The sequence below is a fragment of the Oryctolagus cuniculus genome, chromosome 6 (genome assembly GCF_051225735.1).
Source record: "Oryctolagus cuniculus isolate XC-2025 breed Fujian yellow rabbit chromosome 6, ASM5122573v1, whole genome shotgun sequence".
In the NCBI taxonomy this organism is placed as follows: domain Eukaryota; kingdom Metazoa; phylum Chordata; class Mammalia; order Lagomorpha; family Leporidae; genus Oryctolagus; species Oryctolagus cuniculus.
The window spans coordinates 167763082-167778142 of NC_142872.1; the positions used below are offsets into that span (position 1 = coordinate 167763082).

The window sequence follows — 15061 nt, forward strand, 5'->3', positions numbered from 1 at the left end:
TCCTGGTGCCTTCCCGGCCTCAGCTTACGGCTCAGTGGGCTCATGCCACCAGGAGCCCAATGGGCTGTGAGCAGCCTTGGGCGGGGTCTTCAGGGTCTCTGAGAAGCAGCCCCCCACAAAGAAGCAGACAAATTCCTGGCAGCCCTGTGAGGCCCCACAGGGGCTGAGTCTGGGGCGAAGCCGCTGGGACCAGCGCCAGCGCAGAGACCTGGGAGGGACCCCGGATGCTGCCCCCGAGCCCCCGCGGCCTCTTCCGACCCCCCGCCCTTGAAGGTTCCTCCTCTGCTTGGGTTTTTCTTTTTTAGAACATGATTTCATGTGAGCGGCAGAGAGGGAGACAGCGTCCCTTCCCCCGGGGCCACTCCCCAGATGGCCAGGGCCGAGCCAGCTGCAGCCAGGGCTGGGGGCTCCGCGTGGGCCTTGGGCCACCTGGTCCCACTGCTGGACGCTTCGTCCGCTGCCTCCGGGGTGAGCGTCAGCAGGACGCTGGAGCTGAAGCGGAACTGCGACTGGCACCAGGCCTGGGGCAGGGGTGCGGGCGCCCTCACCAGGCCCGGCACAGGGGTGTGGGCACCCTCGCCAGGCCCAGCACAGGGGTGCAGGCGCCCTCACCAGGCCCTAGACAAGGGTGCGGGCGCCCTCACCAGGCCCCAGACAGGGGTGCGGGCACCCTCACCAGGCCCGGCACAGGGGTGTGGGCACCCTCGCCAGGCCCAGCACAGGGGTGCGGGCGCCCTCACCAGGCCCCGGACAAGGGTGCGGGCACCCTCACCAGGCCCGGGACAGGGGTGCGAGTGCCCTCACCAGGCCCAGCACAGGGTGCGGGCACCCTCACCAGGCCCGGGACAGGGGTGCGAGTGCCCTCACCAGGCCCCGGACAAGGGTGCGGGCACCCTCACCAGGCCCCAGACAGGGGTGCGGGCGCCCTCGCCAGGCCCCAGACAGGGGTGCGGGCCCCCTCACCAGGCCCGGGACAGGGTGCGGGCACCCTCACCAGCGTCTGCGGCGCAGCCCGCGGTTCACTTCTGGAATCGCGCAGCTGTCCTGATTCCCCTAGCATCTCCCGGCCCCCGTGACGGGCTCACGGCCGGTTTCCAGCTTCTCTCGGGCCAGCGTCCGAGCGCAGCTTTCTCCAGGCCAGCACGTCCGTGCCCACGGCTCCCGTCTGCTGGGGTTCAGCCACACGGGCCTTCCGGTCGGCCCTGCTCCGGCATCGCGGCCAGCGGCCGGGGCCTGTGTCAAGGGCAGGGCCTCGGCTTCCGTCCTCTGCCGCCGGCTGGGCTCAGAGCCTTTCAGTCCCGCGCTCTCTGCCTGCCCTGTCTTCCCGGGTTCAGGAGCCCCTTCCGCACAGCTCCCGCCCACCCGCTCCAATCCGGAGCCCAGGCCCTCCATGCTCCTGCGGCCACCTCTGCCAGGCCACCTCTGCCAGGCCACCGACCCCCACTGCCTGCCCCTCCCCTCGCAAGGGGACACAAGCCCAGCGGGCTCGAGGCCTCCTGTTCACCCTGCGCCCGGGCAGCACGGGTGTCCCGTCCACAGCAGGGTGGACGCCCGCAGAGGGGGTGGACCCCGCAGAGGGGATGTGGACCCCACAGCGGGGGTGTGGACGCCCACAGAGGGGGTGTGGACTCCACAGAGGGGGTGGACGCCCACAGAGGGGGTGTGGACTCCACAGAGGGGGTGTGGATACCCGCAGAGGGGGTGGACAACCACAGAGGGTGTGGACGCCCACAGAGGGGGTGTGGACCCCACAGAGGGTGTGTGGATACCCGCAGAGGGGGTGTGGACCCCACAGAGGGGGTGTGGATGCCCACAGCAGGGTGGATGCCCACAGAGGGGGTGTGGACCCCACAGAGGGGGTGTGGACGCCCACAGAGGGGGTGTGAACCCCACAGAGGGGGTGTGGACCCCACAGAGGGTGTGTGGATACCCGCAGAGGGGGTGTGGACCCCACAGAGGGGGTGTGGATGCCCACAGCAGGGTGGATGCCCACAGAGGGGGTGTGGACCCCACAGAGGGGGTGTGGACGCCCACAGAGGGGGTGTGGACCCCACAGAGGGGGTGTGGACCCCACAGAGGGGGTGGACGCCCACAGAGGGGGTGTGGACGCCCACAGAGGGGGTGTGGATGCCCACAGAGGGGGCGTGGACCCCACAGAGGGGGTGGATGCCCACAGAGGGGGTGTGGATGCCCACAGAGGGGGTGTGGACACCCGCAGAGGGGGTAGATGCCCACAGAGGGGGTGGACTCCCACAGCGGGGGTGTGGACGCCCACAGAGGGGGTGTGGACACTCACAGAGGGGGTGTGGATGCCCACAGAGGGGGTGGATGCCCACAGAGGGGTGGACTCCCACAGAGGGGGTGGACGCCCACAGAGGGGGTGTGGACGCCCACAGAGGGGGTGTGGATGTCCACAGAGGGGGTGTGGACGCCCACAGAGGGGGTGGATGCCCACAGAGGGGGTGTGGATGCCCACAGAGGGGGCGTGGACACCTGCAGAGGGGGTGGATGCCAACAGAGGGGGTGGACTCCCACAGAGGTGGTGTGGACGCCCACAGAGGGGGTGGACATCCACAGAGGGGGTGTGGACACCCACAGAGGGGGTGGACTCCCACAGAGGGGGTGGACACCCACAGAGGGGGTGGGGACGCCCACAGAGGGGGTGGACTCCCACAGAGGGGGTGGATGTCCACAGAGGATGTGGACACCCACAGAGGAGATGTGGATGCCCACAGAGGGGGTGGACGCCCACAGAGGGGGTGTGGATGCCCACAGAGTGGGTGGACGCCCACAGAGAGGGTGTGGATGCCCACAGAGGGTGTGGACGCCCACAAAGGGGGTGTGAATGTCCACAGAGGGGGTGGACGCCCACAGAGGGGGTGTGGATGCCCACAGAGGGGGTGTGAATGCCCACAGTGGGGGTGGACTCCGCAGAATCTCAGCGCCCCACAGTGAGTGTGTGCAGCCAGCACCCAGCCCTGGGGTCTCTCATCACCCCCAAGGCCGTCTGCCTGGCCGCAGCGGGCCGGCCTCTCCTGTGGTCCCACTGCCCCAGCTACCTCCAAATCGGACCCTCCAGGTGAGGCTGCCAGGTGGCCCCCAGCCCAGGCCGCACAGCCCGTGTCTCCCTGTTTTCCAGGAGCCGCGGGGAAGGCGGTGCAGCGGGAGTCCCCGGGAGGAGGCGGGGAGACCTCCCTTCCCCCACAGGCTTAGCCCCGCCTCCGCTCTCCCTGGCTCGTGGGCCCCAAGCCTCAGCCCGCTTCCACACCGGCGCCACCCCTTCCCCAGAGAACCAGGCGCAGAGCCCCGCTCCGCCTCTCTGCTGCCCACCAGGGAGCGCTCGAGTGTGCTCACGCCCAGCAGCACCCAGGGGTCTCCCTGCAGCCCCGGCGCGTTGCCTTGGAGACGGCTCCGCAGCGGCCGCGCCGTGGTCCTGCGGGTCCGGGCCGCTTCCCCCCGCCCCGCACCCCGCCATCCGCACCTGGGTCCCTGCGCCGACAGTGGATGCTGGGCGTCTGGTGCGGGCGCCTCCCTCCTCGCTTCCCACGCGGGTCTTCCCGCGTGCGCTCTGCCAAGGACTTGAATTCTGCCGGCCCGGCTTCGCGAGGGGGCCGGACCCGCCCAGCCGCGGGCACAGGAGCCTCGGGGTGCAGGGAGCGTCCAGAGGAGCTACGCGTTGCTCCGATGTCCGCGCCTCCCGGGGGCTTTGCTGGCCGCGTGGTCAGGACCAGGGAGCTCGGGAACCGCGGGTTGCTGTGGCCCTGGCCCCAGGTAGGATGGGTCTGAGTGCATACGCAGGACTTCGAGTGTTCAGCACCCACGTGTGTGCACAGAGCTGAGGACAGCCCTGAGCCAGGGCTCTCCCGCTCCCTGGTCCCGCCGCGTGGAGCGCCCAGGGCCTCTTGCAGGAGGCCCAGCTGTATGCTGACAGGCACACCTGCTGTGCCGGGCCCTGGGGACAGGCGGGGGGGGGGGGTGGCTGGTGACCCACCCTCGGGAGGTGGTCTTTGACCAGGGTCTTCAGCAAAGCCGGGCTCGTCCCACCCTCCTCCCTGAGCCCAGCTGAAGCCCTGGCCCAGAAGAGACCCTCAGATACGGAACAGAGAGTGGGGCAGGGAGCTCGCTGGCCCACAAGCACAGGGGTCAGGCCGCCTGGCAGTGAACAAAGTAGGGACGGGGGTGGGGTGGGGGGGAGCGGCGCTAAGCTGTGCAGGTGGAGGAAGGGGGGCTGGGGCCCGGGGGGAGGGCTCAAGTGCCAGGACCCACACTGCCCCTCAGTGCCAGGACACACACTGCCCCTCATGCCAGGACCCACGCTGCCCCTCAGTGCCAGGACCCACGCTGCCCCTCACTGCCAGGACCCACACTGCCCCCTCAGTGCCAGGACCCATGCTACCCCCCACTGCCAGGACCCACGCTGCCCTTCACTGCCAGGACCCACGCTGCCCCTCAGTGCCAGGACCCACGCTGCCCCTCAGTGCCAGGACACATGCTGCCCCCTCACTGCCAGGACCCACGCTGCCCCTCACTGCCAGGACCCACGCTGCCCCTCAGTGCCAGGACCCACGCTGCCCCTCACTGCCAGGACCCACACTGCCCCTCACTGCCAGGACCCACGCTGCCCCTCACTGCCAGGACCCACGCTGCCCCTCAGTGCCAGGACCCACGCTGCCCCTCACTGCCAGGACCCACGCTGCCCCTCACTGCCAGGACCCACGCTGCCCCTCACTGCCAGGACCCACGCTGCCCCTCACTGCCAGGACCCACGCTGCCCCTCACTGCCAGGACACATGCTGCCCCTCAGTGCCAGGACCCACACTGCCCCTCACTGCCAGGACCCACGCTGCCCCTCACTGCCAGGACCCACGCTGCCCCTCACTGCCAGGACCCACGCTGCCCCTCACTGCCAGGACCCACGCTGCCCTTCACTGCCAGGACCCACACTGCCCCCACTGCCAGGACCCACGCTGCCCCTCACTGCCAGGACCCACGCTGCCCCTCAGTGCCAGGACCCACGCTGCCCCTCACTGCCAGGACCCACGCTGCCCCTCACTGCCAGGACCCATGCTACCCCCCACTGCCAGGACCCACGCTGCCCCCTCAGTGCCAGGACCCACGCTGCCCTTCACTGCCAGGACCCACGCTGCCCCTCAGTGCCAGGACCCACGCTGCCCTTCACTGCCAGGACACATGCTGCCCCTCAGTGCCAGGACCCACGCTGCCCCCACTGCCAGGACCCACGCTGCCCCTCACTGCCAGGACCCATGCTACCCCCCACTGCCAGGACCCACGCTGCCCTTCACTGCCAGGACCCACGCTGCCCCTCAGTGCCAGGACCCACGCTGCCCCTCAGTGCCAGGACCCACGCTGCCCCTCACTGCCAGGACACATGCTGCCCCTCAGTGCCAGGACCCACGCTGCCCCTCAGTGCCAGGACCCACGCTGCCCCTCAGTGCCAGGACCCACGCTGCCCCTCACTGCCAGGACCCACGCTGCCCCCTCAAGTGGTCCAGAGTGTGGCGGCCCATGTCCCTGCCCTGCTGGGGGCCTTACTGTTCTGCGTCCCTGGTGGACGCCCTGTGGCTTCTGCTAGGGCCGGCCCCCGCTTGTGTCTCCAGCACAGTTGTGCTAGGGGGACCCGGGCTGCACGCCCGTTAGCCACGGTGACCCAGTCACTCAGCTGCCACCGTGTGCTTCCCTTGTTGACAAAACACAGCAAACCCTCTGGGCGTGGGCCGGGTGCCCAGGCAGATGGGGTCCCACCATGGGCAGCCAGGTGTAGGGAAAGGCGGTGACCAAGCAGGCAAGGGCGGGATCGAGATGGAGTGAAGGGGTGACCGTCTGGCTGTGTGGTGACCAAGGTGACCGCCCTGGCCAGGTGCCGGAGACAGGGGGCAGCAAGAGCATCCTGGAGTAGACAGACATGAGCAGGTGGAGAGTGACGGGGGGCACCTTGAGAACAGGGGGAAGTGTGAGGGGTCTGGAGAGGGCAGTGGGCAGGAGACCCATGCGTTTGCTGAGGCCACCCCAGCTGCTGAAGGGAATGGAGTTGGGGCGATCAGGGGGCAGGTGCGGGGACCCAGGTGGGCTCTGCAGGGTCCTGCCGAGAGACTGTCGGGGTGGGGCCAGGTCTGGCCCTGGGGAGCCCTCCCAGACACCCCCGGCTCCCGCGGGCGGCCAGGTCGGGCGTGGTCTCCTCTCTGGGGGTCAGCTTCCACCTGTCTCTCCCTGTTGTGGTCTGAAACCTAACCTGCAAGGTGGTGGTCCTAGGACGGGGCTTCGTGTGATGAGTGAGGGGGTCCCCCTCATGAGTGGGACTCGTGCCCACATACAAGGCCCAGGACCTTGTTCGGCCCTTCCGGAACAAGCCCTCAGAACTCCCAGGCTGTCAGCCGGGGCAGCTATGAGGAATGGACAGAGACAGTCCCTCAGCCGAAGCATCCCCAACCCCTCCCCCACACTCCCAGACCCCCAGCCCCCTCCTGTCTCCCATGAACACCTGCCCTGTGTCCCCAGACGCCCAGCCTCCTCCTAGCCCCCATGAGCACCTGCCCTGTGCCCCCAGACCCCAGACCCTCCTGGCTCCATGAGCACCTGCCCTGTGTCCCCAGACCCCAGCCCCCTCCCTCCTGGCTCCATGAGCACCTGCCCTGTGCCCCCAGATGCCCAGCCTCCTCCTAGCCCCCATGAGCACCTGCCCTATGCCCCCAGGACCCCAGCCCCCTCCCTCCTGGCACCATGAGCACCTGCCCTATACCCCCAGACCCCCAGACCCCTCCCTCCTGGCCCCCATGAGCACCTGCCCTGTGCCCCCAGACCCCCAGCCCCCTCCTTCCTGGCACCATGAGCACCTGCCCTATGCCCCCAGCCCCCCAGCCCCCTCCCTCCAGGCCCCCATGAGCACCTGCCCTGTGCCCCCAGCCCCCCAGCCCCCTCCCTCCTGGCCCCCATGAGCACCTGCCCTATGCCCCCAGACCCCCAGCCCCCTCCTGGCCCCCATGAGCACCTGCCCTATGCCCCCAGCCCCCCAGCCCCCTCCCTCCAGGCCCCCATGAGCACCTGCCCTGTGCCCCCAGACCCCCAGCCCCTCCCTCCTGGCCCCCATGAGCACCTGCGCTGTGTCCCCAGCCCCCCAGCCTCCTCCTTCCTGGCCCCCATGAGCACCTGCCCTGTGTCCCCAGACCCCCAGACCCCTCCCTCCTGGCCCCCATGAGCACCTGCCCTGTGTCCCCAGCCCCCCAGCCTCCTCCTTCCTGGCCCCCATGAGCACCTGCCCTGTGCCCCCAGACCCCCAGCCCCCTCCCTCCTGGCCCCATGAGCACCTGCCCTGTGCCCCCAGACCCCCAGCCCCTCCCTCCTGGCCCCCATGAGCACCTGCCCTGTGCCCCCAGACCCCCAGCCCCCTCCCTCCTGGCCCCATGAGAACCTGCCCTGTGCCCCCAGACCCCCAGCCCCTCCCTCCAGGCCCCCATGAGCACCTGCCCTGTGCCCCCAGACCCCCAGCCCCCTCCTGGCCCCCATGAGCACCTGCCCTATGCCCCCAGCCCCCCAGCCCCCTCCTGGCCCCCATGAGCACCTGCCCTGTGCCTCCAGGACCCCAGCCCCTCCCTCCAGGCCCCCATGAGCACCTGCCCTGTGCCTCCAGGACCCCAGCCCCCTCCCTCCTGGCACCATGAGCACCTGCCCTGTGCCCCCAGACCCCCAGACCCCTCCCTCCTGGCCCCCATGAGCACCTGCCCTGTGCCCCCAGACCCCCAGCCCCCTCCTTCCTGGCACCATGAGCACCTGCCCTATGCCCCCAGACCCCCAGCCCCCTCCTGGCCCCCATGAGCACCTGCCCTGTGCCCCCAGACCCCCAGCCCCCTCCCTCCTGGCCCCCATGAGCACCTGCCCTGTGCCCCCAGACCCCCAGCCCCCTCCCTCCAGGTTTCCATGAGCACCTGCCCTGTGCCCCCAGACCCCCAGCCCTCTCCTGGCCCCATGAGCACCTGCCCTGCCCTGCCCTGGTCTGAGAGGCCTGAGATCCAGAGATAGTGCTGACCAGGTCCTGAGTGAGTGAGGAGCCCCCAGGGGGAGGCCCCCAGGAGCTCTGAGGAGCCGACACAGAGCCGGAGAGCAGCCCGGACACCGAAATCACCGGCAACTTGACCCCGGCCTCCAGCCTCAGAAGGGCTTTCCGCCGTACGGTCCCCCGCCCCCCCCCCATGCCTGCAGTGCTGTTTGCTGCATTTTCTTTGAGGATTCTCTGGATTTGTTTATTTGAAGGGCGGAGCAGCAGAGAGAGGGGGACAGAAATTGTCCATCGGCTGGTTCACACCCCAAATGCCCGCAGCAGCCACCTCCCGGGGCGTTAGCGGGAAGGGGGGCGGGCAGCAGAGCAGCTGGGGCCGGATCTGCAGTCAGGAGCGACGAGCGACGCCTCAGCCAGCTGCGCCGCCACATCAGGGCCCCGGGCGTCTGCTCCCCAAGGGGGCCGACAGGCTTGGGCGGGGGCGGGGAGCGAGGTGCCATCTGGAGCTGGTGCCAGCCAGCGGACGGCTCTGGGGTCCCAGAAAAGGAGCTTTCTCAGAAGTGGGCTCTGGGCGGTGCAGTCAGGGTGGGGCAGGGGTCTAGGCCCAGCGGATTCGGGGGCTGGGAGGGGGCGAATGCCCCCATGAGTGTGGGTGCGTCCCCCCCAGGGGCCTGGGCTCCGTGGGGAGGGCAGCCAGAGCCTGCGCCCCCACCCCGCCCACGCCTGCCTCCTTCTGTGCTCAGGGACAAAGGGGGCTTGGACCTGCCTGGCCCCTCATGGACCTGCCCCTTCCTGCCCCCCCCCCCCGCTCCCGGGAGGGGGTCTGACGCTGCTCTAAGAAGCCAGCCCGGCAGCCTGCCAGAGCCGGCTCAAAGCCCCTGAGTCAGCAGAGGGCCGGCTGCAGAGGGCGGGGAGCGCGGGAAGGGAGCCATGGCCCCCCACCCCCACCCCCGTGGCCTGCTCTCCTGGGGGTCCAAGCGTCCCCTCTCCAGTCTCACAGCTGACTCCGCCCCCGTCCCTTCCAGCCCTCCTGCGGGAGGGGACAGAGCAGGGGGCTCGCAGCCCAGACGAGGCCCCATCGGCTCCATGCCAGCACTGCCCCTGCCCCTGCACCCACCTCCACTCTCAGCCCCTGCCCAGCAGGAGGGAGTGCGAGTGCCCGCGGGTGTCCCCGGTGCCCGGCCAGCACCCAGCTCTGAGCCCGAGGCTGTTGCTGCCAGGAAGAGCAATGGGACTTCCACGGGAGCCGGGCACGGGAGGGAGCCGGGTGCTAACACTGGGCACAGGAGGGAGCCAGGCACGGGAGCCAGTTACGGCCAGGACCCCAAAGCCCGGGGGCTGCGGGCAGGGGGCGGGGGTGACCACACTGCTGACAAGGGCACTGGGCTCGGCATGGCTGGGGGTGGGGGGCAGCCTGGGCTGGGGAGGAGGCTGGGCCCAGGGCAAAGGCTGGGCAAACCCAGGCCCTGATGTGGCCCCTGGGGGACACTCAGGACCAGCGTCCGTGTCCGCCTGGGAGATGCATGGGGGGCCAGGTGTCTGCACTGTGTTGGGGACCCGGCTCCCCCAGCCTTGTGAGGCCTCGTCCCCACCCAGGGGCCACCACCCTCGGCCTGGCCAGATGGGACTCCAGGAAGGACAATGCGTGCCAGGCCTGGAAGGAGATAGGGTGCACAGAGCTGGGGGGCTGGGCTCTCATTTACCTGCGAGTGTTTGGCCCCCAGCGTTGTGGCCCAGCTGGGATCAGTGAGGCCATCTCTCCCCCTGGGCGAATCTCGGGCTCTGGCCGGGACTGGGCAGTGCCCCCCCCCCGGAGCTAAGGAGGAGCGTCCCCTCCCTACCCCCACAGGGTCAGCTGGCCCTGGCCAGGGCCGTGTAGAGGTGGCACCGCAGGTGTAGCCCCTGCCCCCCGCTGAGTTCCTGGGGTCTTCCTGGGAGCAGCTCCTGCAGTGCAGACCAGAGGGACTGGAGGGAGTGGGTGAGAGGCGCACGGGGGGGGCTGCCCAGGTGGACAGGACGCCCAGTGCTGACCACAACCACTTCCTTCCCCCCGCGGCCCCAGAGGTACTGGAGGGAAGCGGCGTCCCCGGGCTGGCGCCTGTAGCTGGGGGCCAAGTCGGGACCATTGTTTGCCGCTGCAGGGGTGGGGGCCGTGGGAAGCCCCAGCAGTGCCCTTCGTCCCACTCAGCGCAAGCCCAGAGCCCTGTGCGAGGACCCGGCTCGCTCGGACGGGATGAAGGCGCTCGGGGCTGTGCTCCTGGCCCTGTTGCTGTGCAGGCAGCCAGGTGTGGGGGCAGAGCCCGGGGAGGAAGAGGGGCCCCCCGGCCCCCAGCCTCAGGCTCAGCCTCTCCAGCATGGGTGGGGGTCGTGGCGCGGGGCGGGGGGGTCCGTCGGCTCTCCCGGCCTCAGCTTCCTGCCCTGTAACACAGCAAGGCTGAAGTGAGGGCCCACCGCAGCACCTGCTGGGGCTGGTGGCCACCGTGCAGGCCAGCAAGCCGGCTGCGCAGGGACAGAGCAGGCCCTGCCGGGGCGGGGGGGCGCCCGGGGGCAGAGGGGCGCGGCCCCGAGCGGTGTCCTCTGCGCCTGGGTAGCCGGGGTTCACAGGCGCCCCTGCACGGCCAGGGAGAGCGCGGGCGCAGGAGGACGAGGGCGAGGACGACGACGTGGGCCTGGACGGCTACAGCGACGATGACGAGGAAGAGGAAGAAGAGGCCCAGGCCAACGCCGGCAGCAGGGACACAGGTACCGTCCCCCCCCCCGCCCAGCACTGGCCAGCGGGGCTGATGTGACCGGCGACTGAGGGGCGCCTGGCACACCCCACTCCTCTCACTCAGGGGGAAGGGGCTGGGGGCCCGGAGCGGGGGCTGGGGAGGCCTGGGTTCCATTTGGAAAGAGCTCCTGGCCCTGGAGAGGGTGGGCAGGGCGAGGCGGGCAGAGCCGCAGGGCAGCCCTGGGCGGGGAGGAGCTGAGGGCTCTTCGTGGGGGCGTTCACCCTCCGCGATCCGCACAGCCCCGGCTCCTTCTCCCGGGCCCTGCACTGCCCCTCAGCGGGCAGGGGCCTCAGCCCGAGCCCCGTCCTGCAGGGCGGCTACAGTGCTACACCTGCCAGGCCCTGCAGAGGGAGGAGCGCTGCAGCCACACCCAGAGCTGCGCCCACAGCCAGGCCTCCTGCACCACCCTCATCGCCCACAGCAACACCGGTGAGCCGCGGCCCCGCCCCCACGAGGCCCCTGGGGAGCCGGGCCGGGCCTCAGCACCCCTCCCCCTCCCTCCCCAGAGTCGGGCCTGCTGACCACCTACTCGACGTGGTGCGCGGACACCTGCCAGCCCATCACCAAGACGGTGGAGGGGATGCAGATGACCAAGACCTGCTGCCAGTCCACCCTGTGCAACGTCCCGCCCTGGCACAGCCCCCACCCCCAGGAGCCGCCGGGCGGCAGCAGCCCCGGCCACCCGCAGGGGGCGGGGGCCGGCGGGCCCCTGAGCAGCCTGGCAAACGTGGGCGCAGCCCTGCTGCTCAGCCTCCTCGCCAGCCTTTGAGCAACAGGGACCTGGGTGCTGGCCCCCACCGCCGGCGCGGCCAGCCTGGCCCCCACCCGCCCCTCGGACCCCGCTGCCCCGTGGGAATAAACAGTACTGGCTCCTCGGCCCGCGCCTGCTTCCTCCGCTCCCCGCCCAGCCTGGCCGGTCAGCCACTCCCCGCTGCTGCGGCCCCCAGGGGCTCCCCAGGCAGAGAGATGCCCACCACAGCTGTGTGGTCTGGGAGGCTGCAGGGGCAGCCAGCAGGGGGCTGGGGTCCGCAAGGGAGGGGGACCGGGCATCAGCTGAGGTGGGGCTCAGCAGCCCCGTCCTGGTCCGGGGACCCTCCCCCAGGCCGGCAGCCAGGTTACCCCCTGCTCTTCCCCAGGGGCTCCAGGGAGGAGAGGCCTGGGCAGGAGGGAGCCCGGCCCCTGATGTCTCCTCTGGTGGGCCTGGGCCTCCGTTTCCCCGGCCGAGCAGTGGGGAGCAAGGCTCACAGCTGGGTGTCCCACAGGCCTTTCCTGCTGATGCCCGTCCAGCGGGCAGTGAGGCGCCTGCGCTGTGCACTGTCTCCCTTCCTTACTACTAAGAGCCTCACTGCCCAGCTTGGGGAGGGGGCTGGAGGCAGACCCCTCTGTGGAGGCGGCATGGTCTTTCTCCTTCCTGCTGGCTGAAACAATGGCTGGGGCCCAGCAGCCACCTTGTGCCAGGAGGCAGCATGCTGAGAATGGCAGGGCAGCCTGGGAGGAAGGGGCCCCGCATTGCCTGCCGCAGGGTGGCCCTGCAGGGGAGGGAAATACACTGCCAGGCTGAGTGTTCAGTCTGTGATACTCACACTCACACACACACACGCATGCATAGATGCACACACACTGCCAGGCTGAGTGTTCAGTCTGTGATACTCACACACACACACACACACACGCATGCATAGATGCACACACACTGCCAGGCTGAGTGTTCAGTCTGTGATACTCACACTCACACACACACACGCATGCATAGATGCACACACACTGCCAGGCTGAGTGTTCAGTCTGTGATACTCACACACACACACACACACACGCATGCATAGATGCACACACACTGCCAGGCTGAGTGTTCAGTCTGTGATACTCACACTCACACACACACACGCATGCATAGATGCACACACACTGCCAGGCTGAGTGTTCAGTCTGTGATACTCACACTCACACACACACACGCATGCATAGATGCACACACACTGCCAGGCTGAGTGTTCAGTCTGTGATACTCACACACACACACACACACGTGCAGGCATAGATGCACACACACTGCCAGGCTGAGTGTTCAGTCTGTGATACTCACACTCACACACACACACACGCATGCATAGATGCACACACACTGCCAGGCTGAGTGTTCAGTCTGTGATACTCACACATACACACACACACACACGCATGCATAGATGCACACACACTGCCAGGCTGAGTGTTCAGTCTGTGATACTCACACTCACACACACACACGCATGCATAGATGCACACACACTGCCAGGCTGAGTGTTCAGTCTGTGATACTCACACTCACACACACACACGCATGCATAGATGCACACACACTGCCAGGCTGAGTGTTCAGTCTGTGATACTCACACACACACACACACACGTGCAGGCATAGATGCACACACACTGCCAGGCTGAGTGTTCAGTCTGTGATACTCACACTCACACACACACACACACGCATGCATAGATGCACACACACTGCCAGGCTGAGTGTTCAGTCTGTGATACTCACACACACACACACACACACGCATGCATAGATGCACACACACTGCCAGGCTGAGTGTTCAGTCTGTGATACTCACACTCACACACACACACACGTGTAGGCATAGATGCACACAGTATGCACTCACACTGCCATGCACACAGACACATGCACACATATACATGCATACACACGTGTGCACTATAATGCACTTGCACACACACAGACACGCACACGCATGTACACACGCACACACAGCTCAGGGTCAGGCTGCCTGAGCTCCCGACCTCTGGAAGCTCTTTGTTGGCCCGGTCCCTCCGTGCAGGGCTGTGGTGAGCACGCCCTGTGTGCCCCGTGAATGTGAGCTGCTATGTCCCAGGACCCCTCCTCGCGCCACCTGTGCCCACACGAGCCCCTCAGGCCAGCAGGAGCCTCACCAACCACACCGCCCGGGCACACGGGGCACTACGGCCGCCCACCGGCCGCTGCCTGGCAGCCCTGTGCAGGTCTCAGGGACAGGCCCCTGCCCTGCCCCGCACACACCCCTGACCTTGCTGGGGCACCCAGGGAGGGAGCAGGGGCCTGGTGACAGCCTCTTCTCCCAGCGTCCCCGGAACCCTCTCCCAGGGAGGCCAGAAGCACAGCTGACCCCTCCCCAGGCCCTCGGAGCAGCGCCCCCAGCTGCCCCCAGAGCTCCGGGCAGGAGGAGGGACGCCGCTGAGCTGCCCAGGGTGGGCACCACCATGGCCCTCTTGGCCAAGGACAGGCGGCAGCTCAGGGTCTCACAGCGGGGCCACGGCCTGCCCAGGGGATCACAAGCCCAGGGCTGCGGGTCCAGGATGCCAGAGCTCGGGGCCGCACGGCAGAGGTGGGACTGGGGCCGGGTGCCGGCCAGGCCCGGGCTGGACTCCCACAGCGTGGGCCAGGCGGGTGTGACAGGGGCCGGCACAGGCTCCCAGTCAAGACAGCCCAGTGCTGCCGTCAGCCCCAGGAAGCAAGCAAGGAGCCCTGGGCGGGGGGCCGCACCCAGGCTGACGCAGAGCTGAGCAGGAAGGAGTCCACGTCTGTCTGCACTGGCCATGGCCACCCTGCGGCCCCTCCCCTCATCCACTGCAGGCCGTTAGCTCTCCCTCTGCCCCACGTCCGTCTGCACTGGCCATGGCCACCCTGCGGCCCCTCCCCTCGTCCACTGCAGGCCGTTCCCTCTGCCCCACGTCCGTCTGCACTGGCCATGGCCATCGCTGCGGCCCCTCCCCTTGTCCACTGCAGGCCGTCAACGCTCCCTCGTCCCCTCAGGTCACCCAGGAAACCTCCTAGGTCAGCCACAAAGTCCCCATGCCCTGGGAGGCGCATCCGTGGGTTCCAGAGGAGGTCCCAGCGCTGGGCCACCCTGCACCAGTCCCTGGACACCTGGGCCTGGGCCCAGCAGGAAGGGGGCGTGCTTGGGACCCGGTGGCCACAACGCTGGCGTCGCCCTTGGTCACGGGCAGCAGCGTCCCCCGGAGCGGCCTCGGCCCTGGCGCGAGGGCAGTGGAGACCCCCACTGCCCTGTCCAGGCCTTTTCCACGAAGTGGCTAGGAGCTCCAGAAGCCTTGCTTAGCGGGGACCTGGCCAGCTCGGACGACACCTGTTCCCCAGGGGACACGGGGCAGGGGCAAGGGACGCAGAGGTGGGGTCAGACCCGCAAGCAACTTCGGGACCGGTCGCCGCGCGGCCCGCCAGTCTGCGGAGCCCAGCCCTGCTCCGCGTCGCGGCAGAGCTCTGGCCCGAGGGGCGCCC

The 15061-nt window shown here is 69.0% G+C and overlaps 1 protein-coding gene across 3 annotated transcripts; it reads left to right on the forward strand.

Annotated features, from left to right (window-relative positions):
- The first annotated feature begins 10058 nt into the window (after positions 1–10058).
- Positions 10059–11658, forward strand: GPIHBP1 (glycosylphosphatidylinositol anchored high density lipoprotein binding protein 1). 3 transcript variants are annotated; one of them, XM_051841827.2, is made up of 4 exons: positions 10059–10296; positions 10634–10753; positions 11095–11211; positions 11289–11658. In XM_051841827.2, the coding sequence occupies exons 1-4, from the start codon at positions 10245–10247 to the stop codon at positions 11549–11551; spliced, it is 552 nt and encodes a 183-aa protein (XP_051697787.1). In that variant the 5' UTR covers positions 10059–10244; the 3' UTR covers positions 11552–11658. The 3 variants fall into 3 exon arrangements, with proteins under 3 accessions (XP_051697787.1, XP_089191937.1, XP_069932011.1); XM_070075910.1 differs by having other exon boundaries at positions 10100–10296; positions 11022–11211; XM_089335811.1 differs by lacking the exon at positions 11095–11211 and having other exon boundaries at positions 10075–10296.
- Positions 11659–15061: the final 3403 nt, after the last annotated feature.

Coding starts and splice junctions, on each gene's coding strand:
- GPIHBP1 (XM_051841827.2), top strand. CDS start 10,245: ATGAAGGCGCTCGGGGCTGTGCTCCTGGCCCTGTTGCTGTGCAGGCAG. Junction 10,297..10,633: donor GTTGCTGTGCAGGCAGCCAG/GTGTGGGGGCAG, acceptor CTGCACGGCCAG/GGAGAGCGCGGGCGCAGGAG. Junction 11,212..11,288: donor CATCGCCCACAGCAACACCG/GTGAGCCGCGGC, acceptor CTCCCTCCCCAG/AGTCGGGCCTGCTGACCACC.